Raw genomic sequence first — 17,450 nt, 5'->3', positions numbered from 1 at the left:
TGGTGTACTGGAGTGTACCCAGAGGGAGATAACCGCGGGGCGGCTGGAGACTGGCTGGGAGATGGGCAAGCTGTGGGGCTGGAAAACAGCAAGAGGCTCTCGGAGATTCGTAACTTTGAAGCTTTCCTCATTGGTTTGCCAACAACGCTGGGATGAAAACACAACAGACGGAAAGTCTCGACTGAAAAATGAGCAGGAAATACACTGAGGGGGGGGGAAAGAGAAAAGCAACGCCCGTTAGGAATTAGAGTGTTGGGAAAAAACAAACAGTTTCTCCCTCGCTGTCCTGACCCTGTTGTGCTTTTCAAGTTTTTTGAAGCTGTCATACCTTTCATAGTAATTTTACATCCCTTTTTCCTGCTAACTGAATTCCACACTTTGCATCCCAGTTGATCCCTGGAACCATGTGAAACAGAGCGTTTCCATTTCTAAACACGCACAATTTCAAGCACCTCCAGATGTTTGACTGCAACAAGCAGAAGGGAAGAGACACTGTTCAGTTCACCTCCACTTTCCCCCGAGAGCACTCGCTGTTTATCATTGAGGCTGATTAGAATGCAGAAAGAGGGAGAGCAACAGGGAGAGAGAGATGGAACGAGAGAGTGAGAGAGATGGAATGAGAGAGTGAGAGAGCAAGATAGCGAGAGCGCTGGAGAGAGAGTGATAGGGAGAGAGAGAGAGAGAGATAAAGACGGAGAAGGAAAGAGAGAGGGAAGGGGGTTGGTTGGTGAAGGTTGGCTTGTCCGCCTTTCAGAAATGTCTGATTAAAACTCAGGTCCAGTGCTGGGGTGAGAAGTGGGCTGGAGCGCTGCGCTAATCCGCGTTCCGAAGGCTTCCCAAATTGATTTATCAAAAACAATGGCCTGGCTTTTGAGGAATATTAATCCTCACAGTTTCAATATTGGCCACGACCACTTCCTGATAATATTGCCCTTCAGCCAGGCAGCTACAGGCAAGGTGAGTCCTCCATCTTCTGCTCAAGTACAAAGAGTAGAGCAGGCAGGAAGCAAAGCATACGGTATGAGACAAAGGAATCACTTGTGGCCAAAATTATATTATTTCAGTTCTTTGTGGTAGAAAATATGAAGCCTTTTGCACTTTTTTTATTGGCTACTATTACATATAATCTGCTCAGATGCAGATCATTTATTGTTTATTGAATTGTGTCTTTTACAATTGTATTTATTTACTGGAAATAACAAACAAACTAAAACGATGGCTAATTCGCCAAATGCCCATTGTAAACAGTTTTTCTTTGGACTGTCTGTCTTTGGACTGTGTACGCTGGGAAAACATCCGGATTACTTTGTCACATGACAGTGGACAATCCATCCACTTCCTGGTCTAGCCATGCGGTCTGCCAGAGGTAGACAGACATCCTCAGACTAGACCACTGGACAACATAGTCAGTCACACAATGTACCTGCTTCTTATTAAGTCATCACTGCTGCTACTAATGCATCCATAATAATAATTAGTTAAAAAATGTTTTTACAAAAATCAATCTCAAGTCAAAACATTTAAAAGCACACGCAGGTTTAATCTTGTTGATGTCACGTGGAAATATTCTAAAGATGGACGATTAGGGAACAAAGCTTTGTCTCATCTCTCTTTTTTTCTTCCTGTTGTCTCGAGAACAAACATCGTGAGGAGGAAACAAACAATCATGGCTCTGTGCTATACAATAAAAACCCCTCACTTGTTTAGGCAAGCCCCAAATCATGGGCTTTAACGAGCTCAGAGGATTGGCGTTCTTATGGAAGATTAGCATCTGTTTGTCTTTGTTGAGTCCAATCATTTCCCCAAGGATCAATGGGCAGACGTGTGTGTGTGTGTGTGTGTGTGTGTGTGTGTGTGTGTGTGTGTGTGTGTGTGTGTGTGTGTGTGTGTGTGTGTGTGTGTCTCACTAGCTGTCTAATACTCCTCACCAGCAAATCTAAATGGTCCATTTCTTCAACTGTGGCTTCTCTCACGGTCGACAGCAGGAATTCTGTTGAACTGAATGGCCCACTCAGTCCAATAGAGCAGTAGATATTTTTCTGTTTCAGGGTTAGTTTGTGGGTTCTTGTCCCTCGATATTCGGATTGCCACTGTCGACTCAAGCTGGGTTGAGCCATCTTGTCCTGTGGCGTGACACGCTGTGCCTAATTCTGCAAATTCAAGGCCTGTGTGTTTTCAACTGGCCCGAGGCTCGTTAGCTTCGTCTTACCTCGACACGCCCACACTTCCCAGGCACGGAAGTAACAGTGGGAAAGGACAGGGCACAAGCATGCAGAGAAATAGCGTGACAATAGAAAACCAGTTATTGCACACTGTTGATTGTAAGGGAAAAGAGGTGGCATGGGTAACCTTAAGTCAATAATGACGTTTCATTTGATGTCTCCCTCATAGGTCCAGAGTACGTCATGGATGCCTCATCAACAATACGTTATGCAACCTACAGTAAGTGCAATTCCATTCTCTCTGTCATGTGATTTACTGTGTGTGCTCTAGCAGTCCCACGTGGACCTTTGACCTTTTGGGTTAGAGGTCGACAGATGCCTGATGTCTACTTTCACTTGCGGTAAATTCACAGTGCCATTCGGTTAACTCACCAGAAGAGTTACGAGCGCTTTGGACAGAATGTTATGACTCTTTCAGAATGTTGCAACCTCCAAGGCACTTTCTATGTGTTTAGAGCTAATATCAGGCAGCATTGGAATTGGTAAAGTAGATGCTCCATCTTCAAACTCCTCCTGTGGCAAGTCCACTTTCAGACCACCGCCGGAACTCACCCACAGACTCGAGCACCGAACCGAATTGTATCGCTGATAGCTAAATGATTCCTGCGCTGCTGTCTTGAATCACCGGAAACGATGTATGAAAGTTGGTCGTTCCATCGTGATAACCACTTGGATGTCCATTCGCTCTTTCTTAGGTGTTCAGACATGTGTTTCTGGTTGGGAACACACAGAGTTTATGGGTCTTGGTGGACTGTAGTGTGACTCAGCAGAATTTAACTAGCAAAGCAGAACACCAGCTAGCCTGCTCAATCTATCTCTGCTCAATCTATCTCTGCAACACACCAGGCCACCAGCACTCAATTCTGCAATAGTACTGCAATACTAATTATATCAGTCAGCGTTTCATGTTATATTAATCCTACATTACTAATAGATCCCATGTGGCTCTGGTGCTGCAATGCCAGGGTTGTGGGTTTCGATTCCCACGAGGGGCCAGTACAAAGATGTATGTACTCACTACTGTAAGTCGCTCTGGTTAAGAGCATCTGCTAAATTCTGAAAAAATGCTATAATAATAATATATGCCATTTAGCAGACCCTTTTATCCAACGTGACTTACAGTCATGTGTGCATACATTTTACATGTGGGTGGTCCTGGGAATCAAGCCAACTATTCTGCCGTTGCAAATGCCATGTTCTACCAACTGAGCTACACAGGACCGGCGTTTCATGTCATATTAACCCGTAAATGTTTATCATCCACAAGTTCAGCAGATCTCAAACTCAACCATTCTAGCTAGAATACAACCTCAATTATACCTAACTACTAGTGTATATAGTTGTTTTTGTTTCATTCATTTGGTTTCATGCATTTTTCACACAGAGTAGCTAATAATAACATTATAATAGCACATACTTTATTGCAACCGACTGATTCCCACTTAGGACAACTTAGTCTCTTGTTTAGGCAAGAGGCAATTAGTTGGTCTCGTGCATTAGAGCAGCCTGTATGAGTTGTTCATGAGAGCTGATGCTTTCAGAGCTCCTAATGGTTCTGCTGCTGTTGCATCCAATCTCCCATCCTGGCCCTGAGCTTTACTGCAGTATGTAGCTTTTTATACTGGTGTCATTGTGATGTGTTAGGCTATTGCCATGTTATCAATATTGCACTAATGTGAGGGACTGAAAATGCAGCCTTGTGTTTTGCAGAGAGTATATCAGGTTTCGGGTATGACCCAGATGCAGACAGTGTCGGGGAAATAAAAGTTTATTTCTAATACAGGGGCAGGCAAACGACAGGTTAAAGGCAGGCAGGGGTCAGTAATCCAGAGCGGGTAGGGTGCATAGGGTCCAGAATGGCAGGCAGGGTCAGGGCAGGCAGAAGAGTCAAAACCAAGAAGGACTAGGAAACAGGAGCAAGAAACAGACAGGAGCAGGGGAACAAATGCTGGTAGGTTTCATAAACAAAACGAACTGGCAACAGACAAACAGAGAACACAGGTATAAATACACAGGGGATAATGGGGAAGATGGGCGACACCTGGAGGCGGGTGGAAACAAGCACAAAGACAGGTGAAACGGATCAGGGTGTGACAGACTAGGGATATTCAAGTCAAATCAAATTTTATAGGTCACATGCGCCGAATACAACAGGTGTAGTAGACCTTACAGTGAAATGCTCACTTATACAAGCCCTTAAAAAACAATGCAGTTTTAAGAAAATTCCTAAAAAAAGTAAGAGATAAGAATACAAATAATTAAAGAGCAGCAGTAAATAACAATAGCGGGGCTATATACAGGGGGTATCGGTACAGAGTCAATGTGTCAATGTGCGGGGGGCACCGGTGTTGATGTAATTATGTAGTTGCCATACCAGGCAGTGATGCAACCCGTCAGGATGCTCTCGATGGTGCAGCTGTAAAACCTTTTGAGGATCTGAGAATCCATGCCAAATCTTTTCAGTCTCCTGAGAGGGAATAGGTTTTGTCGTGCCCTCTTCACGGCTGTCTTGGTGTGCTTGGACCATGTTAATTTGTTGGTGATGTGGACGCCAAGGACCATGAAGCTCTAAATTTACTCCACTACAGCCCTTTCGATGAGAATGGGGGCGTGCTCGGTCCTCCTTTTCCTGTAGTCCACATCATCTCTATCATCTTAATCATGTTGAGTGAGAGGTTGTCTGACCTCCTCCCTATAGGCTGTCTCATTGTTGTCGGTGATCAGGGCTACCACTGTTGTGTCATCAGCAAACTTAATGATGGTGTTGGAGTTGTGCCTGGCCATGCAGTCATGAGTGAACAGGGAGTACAGGAGGGGACTGAGCACACACCCCTGAGGGGCCCCTGTGTGGGGGATCAGTGTGGCGGATGTGTTGTTACCTACCCTTACCACTTGGGGGTGGCGTGTCGGGAAGTCCAGGATCCAGTTGCAGAGGGAGGTGTTTAGTCCCAGGGTCCTTAGCTTAGTGATGAGCTTTGAGGGCCCTACGGTGTTGAACACTGAGCTGTAGTCAATGAATAGTATTCTCACATAGGTGTACCTTTTGTCCAGGTGGGACAGAGCAGTGTGGAGTGCAATAGTGATTGCATCATCTGTGGATCTGTTGGTGCGGTATGCAAATTGGTGGGGGTCTAGGGTTTCTGGAATAATGGTGTTGATGTGAGCCATGACCAGCATTTCAAAGCATTTCATGGCTACAGATGTGAGTGCTACGGGTCAGTAGTCATTTAGGCAGGTTACCTTAGTGTTCTTTGGCACAGGGGCAATGGTGGTCTGCTTGAAACATGTAGGTATTACAGACTCAGACAGGGAGAGTTTGAAAATGTCAGTGAAGACACTTTCTAGTTGGTCAGCACATGCTCAGCGGCCTTGTGAATGTTGACCTGTTTAAAGGTCTTACTCACATTGGCTGCAGAGAGCATGATCACACAGTCGTCCGGAACAGCTGATGCTCTCATGCATGTTTCAGTGCTACTTAGAATAAGTTATTTAGCTCGTCTGGTAGGCTCGTGTCACTGGGCAGCTCTCGGCTGTACTTCCCTTTGTAGTATGTAATAGTTTGCAAGCCCTGCCACATCCAACGAGCGTTGGAGCCGGTGTAGTACGATTCGATCTTAGTCCTGTATTGACGCTTTATCCTGTTTGATGGTTCATCGGAGGGCATAGCGGGATTTCTTATACGCTTCCAGGTTAGAGTCCCGCTCCTTGAAAGCGGCAGCTCTACCCTTTAGCTCAGTGCGAATGTTGCCTGTAATCCATAGCTTCTGGTTGTGGTATGTACGTACAGTCACTATGGGGACGACGTCCTCAATGCACTTATTGATAAAGCCAGTGACTGATGTGGTGTACTCCTCAATGCCATCGGAAGAATCCCGGAACATATTCCAGTATGTGCTAGTAAAACAGTCCTGTAGTTTAGCATCTGCTTCATCTGAACACTTCTTTATAGACCGAGTCACTGGTGCTTCCTGCTTTAATTTGTGTTTGTTAGTAGGAATCAGTCGGATAGAGTTATGGAGTTATGGTCAGATTTGCCAAATGGAGGGCGAGGGAGAGCTTTGTACGCGTCTGTGTGTGGAGTAAAGGTGGTCTAGAATTTTTTTCCCGAATGGTTGCACATTTAACATGCTGATAGAAATGAGGTAAACTGATTTACGTTTCCCTGCATTAAAGTCCCCGGCCACTAGGAGCACTGCCTCTGGATGAGCGTTTTCCTGTTTGCTTATGGCGGAATACAGCTCATTGAGTGCGGTTTTAGTACCAGCCTCGATCTGTGGTGGTATGTAGACGGCTACGAAAAATACAGATGATAAACTCTCTAGGTAGATAGTGTGGTCTACAGCTTATCATGAGATACTCTACCTCAGGCGAGCAAAATCCTGTGACTTCCTTAGATATTGTGCACCAGCTATTGTTTACAAATGTGCCTTACCAGATGATGCTGTTCTGTCCTGCCGTTAGTGTATAACCCGCCAGCTGTATGTTCTTAATGTCGTCATTCAGCCACAACTCGGTGAAACACAAGATTATTACCGTTTTTAATGTCCCGTTGGTAGGATATACGTGCTTTCAGTTCGTCCCATTTATTTCCCAGCGATTGAACGTTAGCTAGCAGAACGGAAGGCAAGGGGCAGATTAGCCACTCTTCGCCTGATCCTCACAAGGCATCCTGGTCTCTTTCCGCGAAACCTATGTTTCTTTTTCCAGTGAATTCCGGGGATCTGGGCCTGGTTGAGTGTCCGTAGTATATCCCTCGCGTCCCACTCATTGAAGAAGAACTCCTCATCCATTTTGAGTTGAGTATTCCCAGTTCGGATGTCCAGAAGCTCTTTTCATTCATAAGAGACTGTAGCAGCAACATTATGAACATAACAGGTTATGAACAATGCGGAAAAAAACTAACAAAATAGCATGGTTGGTTAAGAGCTGATAAGATGGCAGGCCTACCCTCCGGCGCCATCTTGGACAGCTGGAGGATCTGAAGAAAGATCTATCCCCAAGCCATCCATTTACATTACGGTCATTTAGCAGACACTCCTATCCAGAGCAACTTACCAGGGTTGTGAGTGCATACATTTTCAGTATTTTTTCATACTTGTTCCCCGTGGGAATCAAACCCACAACCCTGGCGTTGCAAGCGCCGTGCTCTACCAACTGAACTACACAGGACTACCATCCCACTGGTCTTCATACACTACATCATACCTAAGGCACTGTGTGGGTCCTCCAGAGCCATATCTTAGACTTAGAGCATTTAGGGGTCCTAGTGAGTGAGATAATTTACACACAGGCAGTATCAAAGACGACTACTGTACATATGTGATGCCGGCCAAGCCGGAACAATGCAACACTATAGTTCCTGATCTACCACCAAAACCAACACCACTATCCATAGAGAAGCCCTCCTACCACCTACTACCCTACTGCTACTCCCTGCTGCGACCGTTACCACCTAGCCTCCCCGTCTCAGTTACCCCCACGCTGGGAGACAAGCAACATGTAATCTGGCCCCAGCGGGGCACCACTCCACCAGCCTCCCAGCCAGCTCCTCTCCTTCCCTCTCCAAGCCAGTCAACCGCCATGACGGGACGGGAGTCCCTGGTGCTACAGATGCTGCAGAGAGGAGAGGATCAAAGCGTGTGTGTGTGTGTGTGTGTGTGTGTGTGTGTGTGTGTGTGTGTGTGTGTGTGTGTGTGTATTGGATTGGTTAGGTGTGCTATATTAGTGTCTGTGGTTTATGCTGTTTACTGCACCGTATGTGTTTATTAAATAGAATAGGTGCTGCTATTGGACCTGGTGTCTCTTGGAAAAGAGATGTTATCTCAATGAGAAAAACCTGTATATATAAGTTCGGTTAAATAAAAATAAAACAGTTTAAATACAGTAGCGTCCCTTCTGCTCCCTCCCTATAGACCAGTGTGTCTTTCTCTCTCTCTCTGTCCGTATGGCCTTGTTCCAATGGCGCTGCATCCACAATCCACCAGACCGCCCCGTATGCCCTAACCTCAGCTGCCCCCCCCCTTCAACCTCCCTCCACTCGACCACCACCCAACCTGTCTCCTTATGTCTGCACTTATATTCTACCTGTACAATGGCCACATTGTGGGCCCCCCCCCCCCCCCCCGTGCTGCCGATCCAATGAAACACATTAAACTAGCGGCGCGTGCTAGCCTAGCGTTCAGGGGCTACTTCCAAGTATTAAAACAATTGATTGTGCTGCAATTTGGGGCTGTTGGCGTGCACAGCATGTTTAACCAATGGGCCATTCTGGGGGGAGTGTTCTCCTGGTGTCTGGCGCAATATGGAGGCGGCGGAGCATGGTAAAGGGAGAGGACATTGCCACAGCCAATCAGAATGACTTCGTCAGAGCGCAGACCTGGGTTCCTATTCTGGCTGTGCCGGGGTGGACATTACAAGAGTACACGGCCATTAAGGCCAGATCGTTCTTCAAGATGTCAAAACGTTCATAGATGACCAGCAGGGTCAAATAATAATCACACTTGTTGCAATAGGTCAGTAGCTCAGGAGTAAATTGTCAGTTGGCTTTTCATAACCGAGCATGACTGACTCCAGCCTCCTGGCACAGAGACTATTGCAGCATAGATAATGGAGGCTGAGACGTTGGGGGTCAGCGGACACTGTGGCCCCGTCCAACGATGCCCCCAGACAGGGCAAACCAGGCAGGATATAACCCCACCCACTTTGCCAAAGCACCGCCCCCACACCACTACAAGGATATCAACAGACCACCAACGTACTACCCTGAGACAAGGCTGAGTAAAGCCCACAAAGCTCTCCTCCACCGCACGAGCTCAAGGGGGTGCAAAACTGCTGAAGAAGATCACGTCACAGATTCAACCCACTCAAGTCAAGTATAGCGCAAAAGATCTGTCACGGTGTGATGCACCCCTCCTAGGGTCGGCATGGAAGAGCACTAGTCAGCCAGTGACTCAGCCCCCGTAATAGGGTCAGAGGCAGAGTATCCCAGTGGAGAGAGGGGAGCCGGCTAGGCAGGCAGAGACAGCAAGGGTGGTTCGTCACTTCAGTTTTTGCACCCCTGGGCCAGACGACATTAGACAAAATGATTTTGAATACTATGTGAACCCGGGTATGCTAGTGTGCTGCTTGTCGGTGGCAGTTTGAATTTTGAAGGAGTTAACATGATAAGTGAGAATTGAAAGTGTTCTTTGAGCAAGAGTTTGCAGGCTGCTGTTACATGGTAGAAACAGCAGTGTATCTTGTTTATCTCACTAGATTGAGTTTGACAACCGTAGCCTGAGTGCTCTATCCGTCAGCGTTGCGCTTTGTTAGGAGATGGGGAGAGAGAGAAAAATGAAAAGACAAACAGTTTGCAGAAATGTGTGTATCCTTGGACGAGAAGTGCTTAGAGCGAAAACTTCAAAAGAAAAATGACAGCTTGTTTTCAATTGCCGTTAAAAAAAACGGCTTCAACTCGCTTCTTTCTCTCCCAGTCCTTCACTTTTTCTCTCTCTCTCTGTTTATCTTTCCCTGTATCATTCTCTCTCACAGTCTCCTCCTCTCTCTCTTCTCCTTCTCCTGTCTCACTCCGTCTCCTCTCTCTCGCTCTCTCTCTCTTTCTCTCGCTCTCTCTCTCACTCTCTCTCTCTCTCTCTCTCTCTCTCTTTCTTTCTTCATCTCTCTCTCTCTTTCTCTCTCTCTCTCTTTCTCTCTCGCTCTCTCTCTCTCTCTCTCTCTCTCTCTTTCGCTCTCTCTCTCTCTCTCTCTTTCTTTCTTTCTTCATCTCTCTCTCTCTCTCTCTCTCTCTCTCACCTGTCCCTTCCAGTACTGAGGTTCTTTGAAGCTGTGGTGTACATGCCAGCTGGGAGGGTGGTGTTGCCAGCAGTACTTGGGCTGTGAGGTAATGCCTGCAGTAGATCAGTCAGCAGCAGACCTGGGATAGTTGAGTAGACTACACTGCAAACAATGTTAGTGTTACCTAGATGTTATTGTATTGAGATAATGAAGTTAAAATTGATTGAGTTGAGTTCATCGCACTCGCCAAGAAAAGGCATTTACTAGTTTTTAGTTGACATAGCTTACCCGGAAAATACATCAAGATCATTTGTATTGTTCTAAGATATTCTGACTTCAAGCCTTTTTCAAGCCTTTTTTTAATTAAGTAAAATGATCTGCCAGAGCACTAAGATAATTTGTCTTGGTAAGATGTCTTATTATTGGTTTTGTTTAAATAATCAAAATTGTCTGCCAGTGCAATGAGATACACTACATGACCAAAAGTATGTGGACACCTGCTCGTCAAACATCTCATTCCAACATCATGACCATTAATATGGAGTTGGTCCCCCCCTTTGCATCTATAATAGCCACTCTTCTGGGAAGGCTTTCCACTAGATGTTGGGACATTTCTGCGGTTACTTGCTTCCATTCAGCCACAAGAGCATCAGTGAGGTCGGGGACTGATGTTGGGCGATTAGGCCTGACTCGCAGTCGGCATTCCAATTATTCCCAAAGGATTTTGATGGGGTTGAGGTTAGGGCTCTGTGCAAGCCAGTCAAGTTCTTCCACTCCAATCTATACAAACCATTTCTGTATGGGCCTCACTTTGTGCACGGGCACATTGTCATGCTGAAACAGGAAAGGGCCTTCCCCAAACTGTTGCCACAAAGTTGGAATCACAGAATCGTCTAGAATGTCATTGTATGCTGTAGCGTTAATATTTCCCTTCACTAGCCAGAAACCATGAAAAACAGCCCCATAGCATTATTCCTCATCCACCAAACTTTACAGTTGGCACTGTGCATTGGGGCAAGTAGTGTTCTCTTGGCATCCGCCAAACCCAGATTTGTCCGTCGTACTGCCAGACGGCGAAGCGTGATTCATCACTCCAAAGAACGCATTTCCACTGCTCCAGAGTCCAATGGCGGCGAGCTTTACACCACTCCAGCCGACGCTTGACATTGCACATGGGGATCTTAGGCTTGTGTGCGGCTGCTCAGCCATGGAATCCCATTTCTTGAAGCTCCCAACGAACAGTTCTTGTGCTGAAGTTGCTTTCAGAGGCAGTTTGGAACTTGGTAGTGAGTATTGCATCCAAGGATAGACGATTTTAACTCCCTACGCGCTTCAGCATTCGGCAGCCCCGTTCTGTGAGCTTGTGTGGCCTACCAATTAGTGGCTGAGCCGCTGTCGCTCCTAGACGTTTCTACTTCAAAAAATAACAGCACTTACAGTTGACCGGGGCAGCTCTAGCTCTAGCAGAGCAGAAATTTGACTAACTGACACTAACGGTAGGATATATTTATTTAGGATTTATTTTAATTTTTTATGCACTTTAGAACCCTAGCCAGCTTCACATGGCCCCTGCTCCAGCAAACACACATTAAGATGCACACAGGCAAACACACACACTCCACTCTGCCAAACTACTGCAGCAGATAAACTAGCCAAGTGCAACATTGTTGTTTTTCCCAAGTGACTGATGTGCAGAATGCACCCTTGATATATGTGCTCACTCCAGTGTGCTGTTTTAGTATGTCTTTCATGTTTGTTCAGTAGAAGTTACACCATATTCACTGAATTCCTCTGCATGGTACCATAGTTGGTCTTTCTTGCAGCGACTTTAAACCTCAACTATCTCCCTTCATGGGAAGCACGGAATCATCCCACTGTATGATACACTTTGGTTCAGGGGGAGAACGTTTATGTTATGAATTTGATTCGTTTGGCAGAATTAGAGCCTGGGCCTCGGCTTGGTCTCCGGTTGTCCTCGAGCTGCTCTCATTGTGTGCGCGCCCATTCTGTAAAATGGCTCTGCTGGTTTTCCCTTCAGCTACTGTGTCACTGCCAGCCAATATGGTTACAAAGGTTGATGTCTGTTCTGAGTTGTAGACTGTTGGTTTGGCGTATAGAAGATGTACAGATATAGCCTGGGTGCCAATCTGTTTTTGCTCTCTTGCCAACTCCTAATGGAATTGTCATGCTGAACATTTGGTTTGATAATGACAATGGTGTATAGGCAAAAGCACAAACGGATCTGGGATCAGATTAGTATTGATATTATTAGTGATATTGATGTTTTACTGGCTTGTAGTGTGGAATGCAGTTTTGTCAGAGTCGCTTACAGTACATTTCATTTTGATTCTACAAGATCAATTTGGAGAAATGTGTTCATTCCCCCATGCTATTTCCTCACCTCAATAAAACATCAACTGCTCTGACATAGATTCAAATCAAATCCCACACAATCCTTGTCCCTCACAGATTCTGGAGGCTGCTTCAGGGAACGCCGGGCCAGCGTTTTGTTTTTTTGGTACCCGTTACCATGGCGACCGCTGCCACCCCCCCCCCCCCCCCGACGTTGTAAATCACCACGCCAGAGTTTCCAGGCACTCACATGGGACAGTGAGACAGTCAGAGACGTGTCGTAAAAGTGCTGTGACGGTCAGGGCGGCTGACATCTGGGGAGGTGAGGTAGTCTCAGCAGAGCATATCACAGCCACAGTGTGGGCTGTTGTTCACTTGTGGGGTCATCGACGTGTCCGCTATAACACATCATTTAGTGTGATACAGCCCCACTGCTGTAGTGTATCGTGTGAAGATCTTTTAGAAATGCTTAGTGTCTCAGTTTGTCTCGTCGTCTCTTTTTGTTTCACTTGGGTCCCTCTCTGCGTTTTTGTTCGTTAAGGACCGTCTGGTAAAACGAGATAGGGGGATCTCTAGGCGTAGTCAAAAGAAAAAAAATCCAACACATCCTGTCACAGTGGGTCATTGTTGTACCTCAGACTTGTGTCTTAGCCTTCACCACGTGGGGTCTTGTAGGCAGGCTGCTGCAAAGCAAGGGCAGACGTCTGTCTGTCTGTCTGTCTGTCTGTCAGCCCTAGGTGGGATTCATGTTGTGGATTAGAGAAATAGACTCCACAATCCAGCCTCCCGTCTTAGGGCTTACAAGCCTGGAAAGGTGCCCGAGGCCTTGGAACCTGGTGCAGCTATGGAAGGCAGCACACAAAGACTATCTGAAATAGCATGCTGCTCACCATAAACACACACACACTAACACTGAATGACTTGTGCAATTTCCCGAACACTAGTAGCCTAACCTCCTTTTTTCCCTCTGCGGGTGCTTTGGTGGTGGTGCACAATACATACATTATGAAGGTGGGCAATCCTGGTATTAGGGGCCCAGTGCCTCTACAGTTAGCCAGCTCAATCAGGGGGTTGTCTGTAAAGCCCGCTTCACATCAGACCGAGGGCATTACAGCCCGTCTAACAGCCTTGATGTCTGACATCTCGCCGTCTTTAACTAACTAGCTACAGTTTATCTGCTTCTCCTGTTAGCAACCCACACACACTCAGTATACACACACAGTCAGTATGACATACACACACACTCAGTATGATACACACACACACTCAGTACGACATACACACACACTTAGTATAATACACACACACACTCAGTATGATACACACACTCAGTATGATACACACACACACACTCAGTATGACATACACACACACACACACAATCAGTATGACACACACACACACACTCAGTATGACATACACACACACACTCAGTATGACATACACACTCAGTATGACATGCACACACACACACACACTCAGTATGACATACACACACACACTCAGTATGACACACACACACACTCAGTATGACACACACACACACACTCAGTATGACATACACATACACACTCAGTATGACATAGACACACACTCAGTATGATACACACACACACTCAGTATGATACACACACTCAGTATGACATACACACACACACACACACAATCAGTATGACATACACACACAATCAGTATGACATACACACACACTTAGTATGCCATACACACACACTCAGTATGATACACACACACACTCAGTATGACATACACACACGCACTCAGTATGACATACACACACACACTCAGTATGACATACACACTCAGTATGACATGCACACACACACACACTCAGTATGACATACACACACGCACTCAGTATGACATACACACACACACACTCAGTATGACATACACACACACACTCAGTATGACATACACACTCAGTATGACATGCACACACACACACACACTCAGTATGACATACACACACACACTCAGTATGACACACACACACACTCAGTATGACACACACACACACACTCAGTATGACATACACATACACACTCAGTATGACATACACATACACACTTAGTATGACACACACACACAATCAATATGACATACACACACAATCAGTCTGACATACACACACACTCAGTATGATACACACACACACTCGGTATGACACACACACACACACACACACTCAGTATGATACACACACACACTCAGTATGATACACACACACACTCAGTGTGATACACACACACACTCAGTATGACATACACACACACACTCAGTATGACACACACACACACACTCAGTATGACACACACACACACACTCAGTATGACACACACACACAATCAGTCTGACATACACACACACACTCAGTATGATACACACACACTCTCTCAGTATGATACACACACACACTCAGTGTGATACACACACACACACACTCAGTATGACATACACACACACACTCAGTATGACACACACACACACTCAGTATGACACACACACACACACTCAGTATGACATACACACACAATCAGTCTGACATACACACACACACTCAGTATGATACACACACACACACTCAGTATGATACACACACACACACTCAGTATATTATACACACACACTCAGTATGACATACACATACACACTCAGTATGACACACACACACTCAGTATGACACACACACACACTCAGCATGACATACACATACACACTCAGTATGACACACAGACACACACTCAGAATGACATACACAGTATGACATACACACACTCAATATGACACACACACACACTCAGTATGACATACACACTCAGTATGACCCATACACACTCAGTATGACCCATACACACTCAGTATGACATACACACACACACTCAGTATGACATACACACACACCGACACAAACAGTATGTCTGTGTGTCATACTGAGTGTGTATGTGTATGTCATACTGAGTGTGTGTGTGTGTGTGTGTATGTCATACACACTCAGTATGACATACACACACACACTCCGTATGACATACACAGTCAGTATGACATACACACATGCCGACACAAACAGTAATTGAATATAGACTCAAAAACACGTCCTCATACATATCAGAATCTCATGAATATATATTATCTAGTATATCATTCTTAAACACACACACACACACACAAACTAGACAAATCATTCTCACCTCTTTTGCTGGCTCTCCTTGGACTCACAAAGACAAACACACACACACACACACACACAGACAGTCAGACAGACAGACAGACTCACACACACACACTCTCGCAAACACAGAAAATCGAAATCATAAATCGGCTTAACTCTCCCCGACACATCTGTGAATTAAGCCCTTCCGTTACTCTCCGTTTCCCATTATAAAAGCATTGTCAGCCGCTGAATCGGTTACAGGTATCCTTAGCTCTGTCCTGTCTCTCCCTCAATCCATCTTCTTCACCTTTTTCTGTCTCCCAATATCCATCTAACTCCCCCACTCCTCTATCCCCCATCTCTCTCTCTCTGTCTATCCCTCTCCCTTATCTCCCAATCTCTCTCTCTGCTGTCACCCGCTTTTCCATTACCCTCTTCCACCCTCCTCTCTCCAGCCCGCCTTCCCTTCTTTTTTGCTGAGATGAAACTCCGGGAGGGATTGGGCCTTACATGCGTGCAGAGGGGGGGAGTGGAGAGATGGGCAAGAGAGAGAAAGACAGGCGAGAGAGAGGCAGGAGAGAGAGAGAAAAATAGGAGAGAGATAAAGAGAAAACAAAAGAGACAGGGAAAACAAAAGAGAGAGAAAATGAAAGTGAGGGAAGAGAGAGAGAGTGATGGGAGAGAGGAAGCGAGAAAGAGAGAGAGGGGGAGAAAGAGAGCGGCCTGCCACACAGCAGCAGTGTTCTGAACGCCAGGGAGGAGACAGCCTCAGCGATTCTGACAGGCCATGTCTGCTCAGTTTGTTCTCCAATCGTCCCACACAGTCACCAGCAGGGTGTGCACACACACACACACACACACACAGGAAGACAGACACAGTAGACAAATTAGCGAGGGAAAAGCGAGTAAAAGAGGAAAGAGTCGGAGCCCAGGAAAAAGGCTTTGTTTCTGAATGCCTCACTCCAGAGGTTTGGCTGGTAGAGAGAAGCGAGAAGCAACTCGCTTCGTGACGAGGCGATGAAAGAGCAGCCATGAATTCTTCACATTCCCTCTTGTTCCATCCAGAGCGCTTTATGAAAAAGAACACGTTACCGCTACTGATCCGCCTGTTAGGGCTACACGTGTCGCAATAGCATGAGGGGAAGAGATGTGTGCCGACCACAGACAATCAATGAACCAGTCGCGTACAGCACATCGGCAACATCAACAGGTATAACAGCGGGTATTGTTTCTCTGATGCTCTGCTGCGCCAACGCTCAACAACCCATTGATGTATAAATTGCCACTTTGTTCTCCGCCCACCGATTGGCACTATTGCCTTAACATGCCCTCTACCCCCCCCCCCCCTTTCCCCCTCTCCCCTCCCTCAGGGTGCAGTGATCACCCCAGCCATGGACCACACCATGTCCATGCAGCCTGCCAACATGATGGGCCCGCTCTCCCAGCAGATGAACCATCTGTCCCTGGGCACTACAGGAAGTGTGAGTACTGTACCATCCATGGACCCCTCCATACTGGGTCTACTTGAGCTAAATCATATCACTTTGAGAATGCACCGTTGTATGTCCTATTCACGTCCAATAATATCACTCCGAGACGGCAGCTATCTTTCCTACCATGCCTCCTGTATCTAATATATAAATAGCAGATGATTTCATCCAAGGCGTCCTTACGGTCACGCGTGCATAGATTGTTTTCGTATGGGTGGCCCCAGCAGAAGTCGAACCCGCGAACCCCCTTTGGTGTTGTAAGAGTCGTGCTCTACCGACCGAGTCACATAGGACCGTATCTACTAATATTCTCTGGAGAAACAGGAAAAGGTCTCTTTAATTGTGGATGAGGTTTCGGTCAGTCGACCTTCCTCAGATCATTTTTCTTGTTTCTCCAGTTTTGCCTTCTGCCTCCAACACCTTCACCAATCAGCTCTGGGT

General features: G+C 46.1%; 1 protein-coding gene across 8 annotated transcripts in view; it reads left to right on the top strand.

Annotated features, from left to right (window-relative positions):
- LOC110488444 (RNA-binding motif, single-stranded-interacting protein 3) overlaps positions 1-17,450 on the top strand; it is a 350,151-nt gene that overhangs the window by 316,051 nt on the left and 16,650 nt on the right. For 5 of the 8 annotated variants that reach the window (XM_036970690.2, XM_036970694.2, XM_036970693.2 and 2 more), the window contains 2 exons: positions 2,392-2,442; positions 16,890-17,000. In XM_036970690.2, coding sequence (XP_036826585.1) covers positions 2,392-2,442; positions 16,890-17,000 — 162 coding nt within the window. The remainder of the gene's footprint in view (positions 1-2,391; positions 2,443-16,889; positions 17,001-17,450) is intronic. The other 3 variants (XM_036970692.2, XM_090228215.1, XM_090228217.1) reach the window with 1 other exon arrangement.

This window comes from Oncorhynchus mykiss, chromosome 30 (genome assembly GCF_057628025.1).
Source record: "Oncorhynchus mykiss isolate SJ-2025 chromosome 30, ASM5762802v1, whole genome shotgun sequence".
Lineage (NCBI taxonomy): Eukaryota > Metazoa > Chordata > Actinopteri > Salmoniformes > Salmonidae > Oncorhynchus > Oncorhynchus mykiss.
This window is presented reverse-complemented; position numbering and strand designations above follow the sequence as displayed.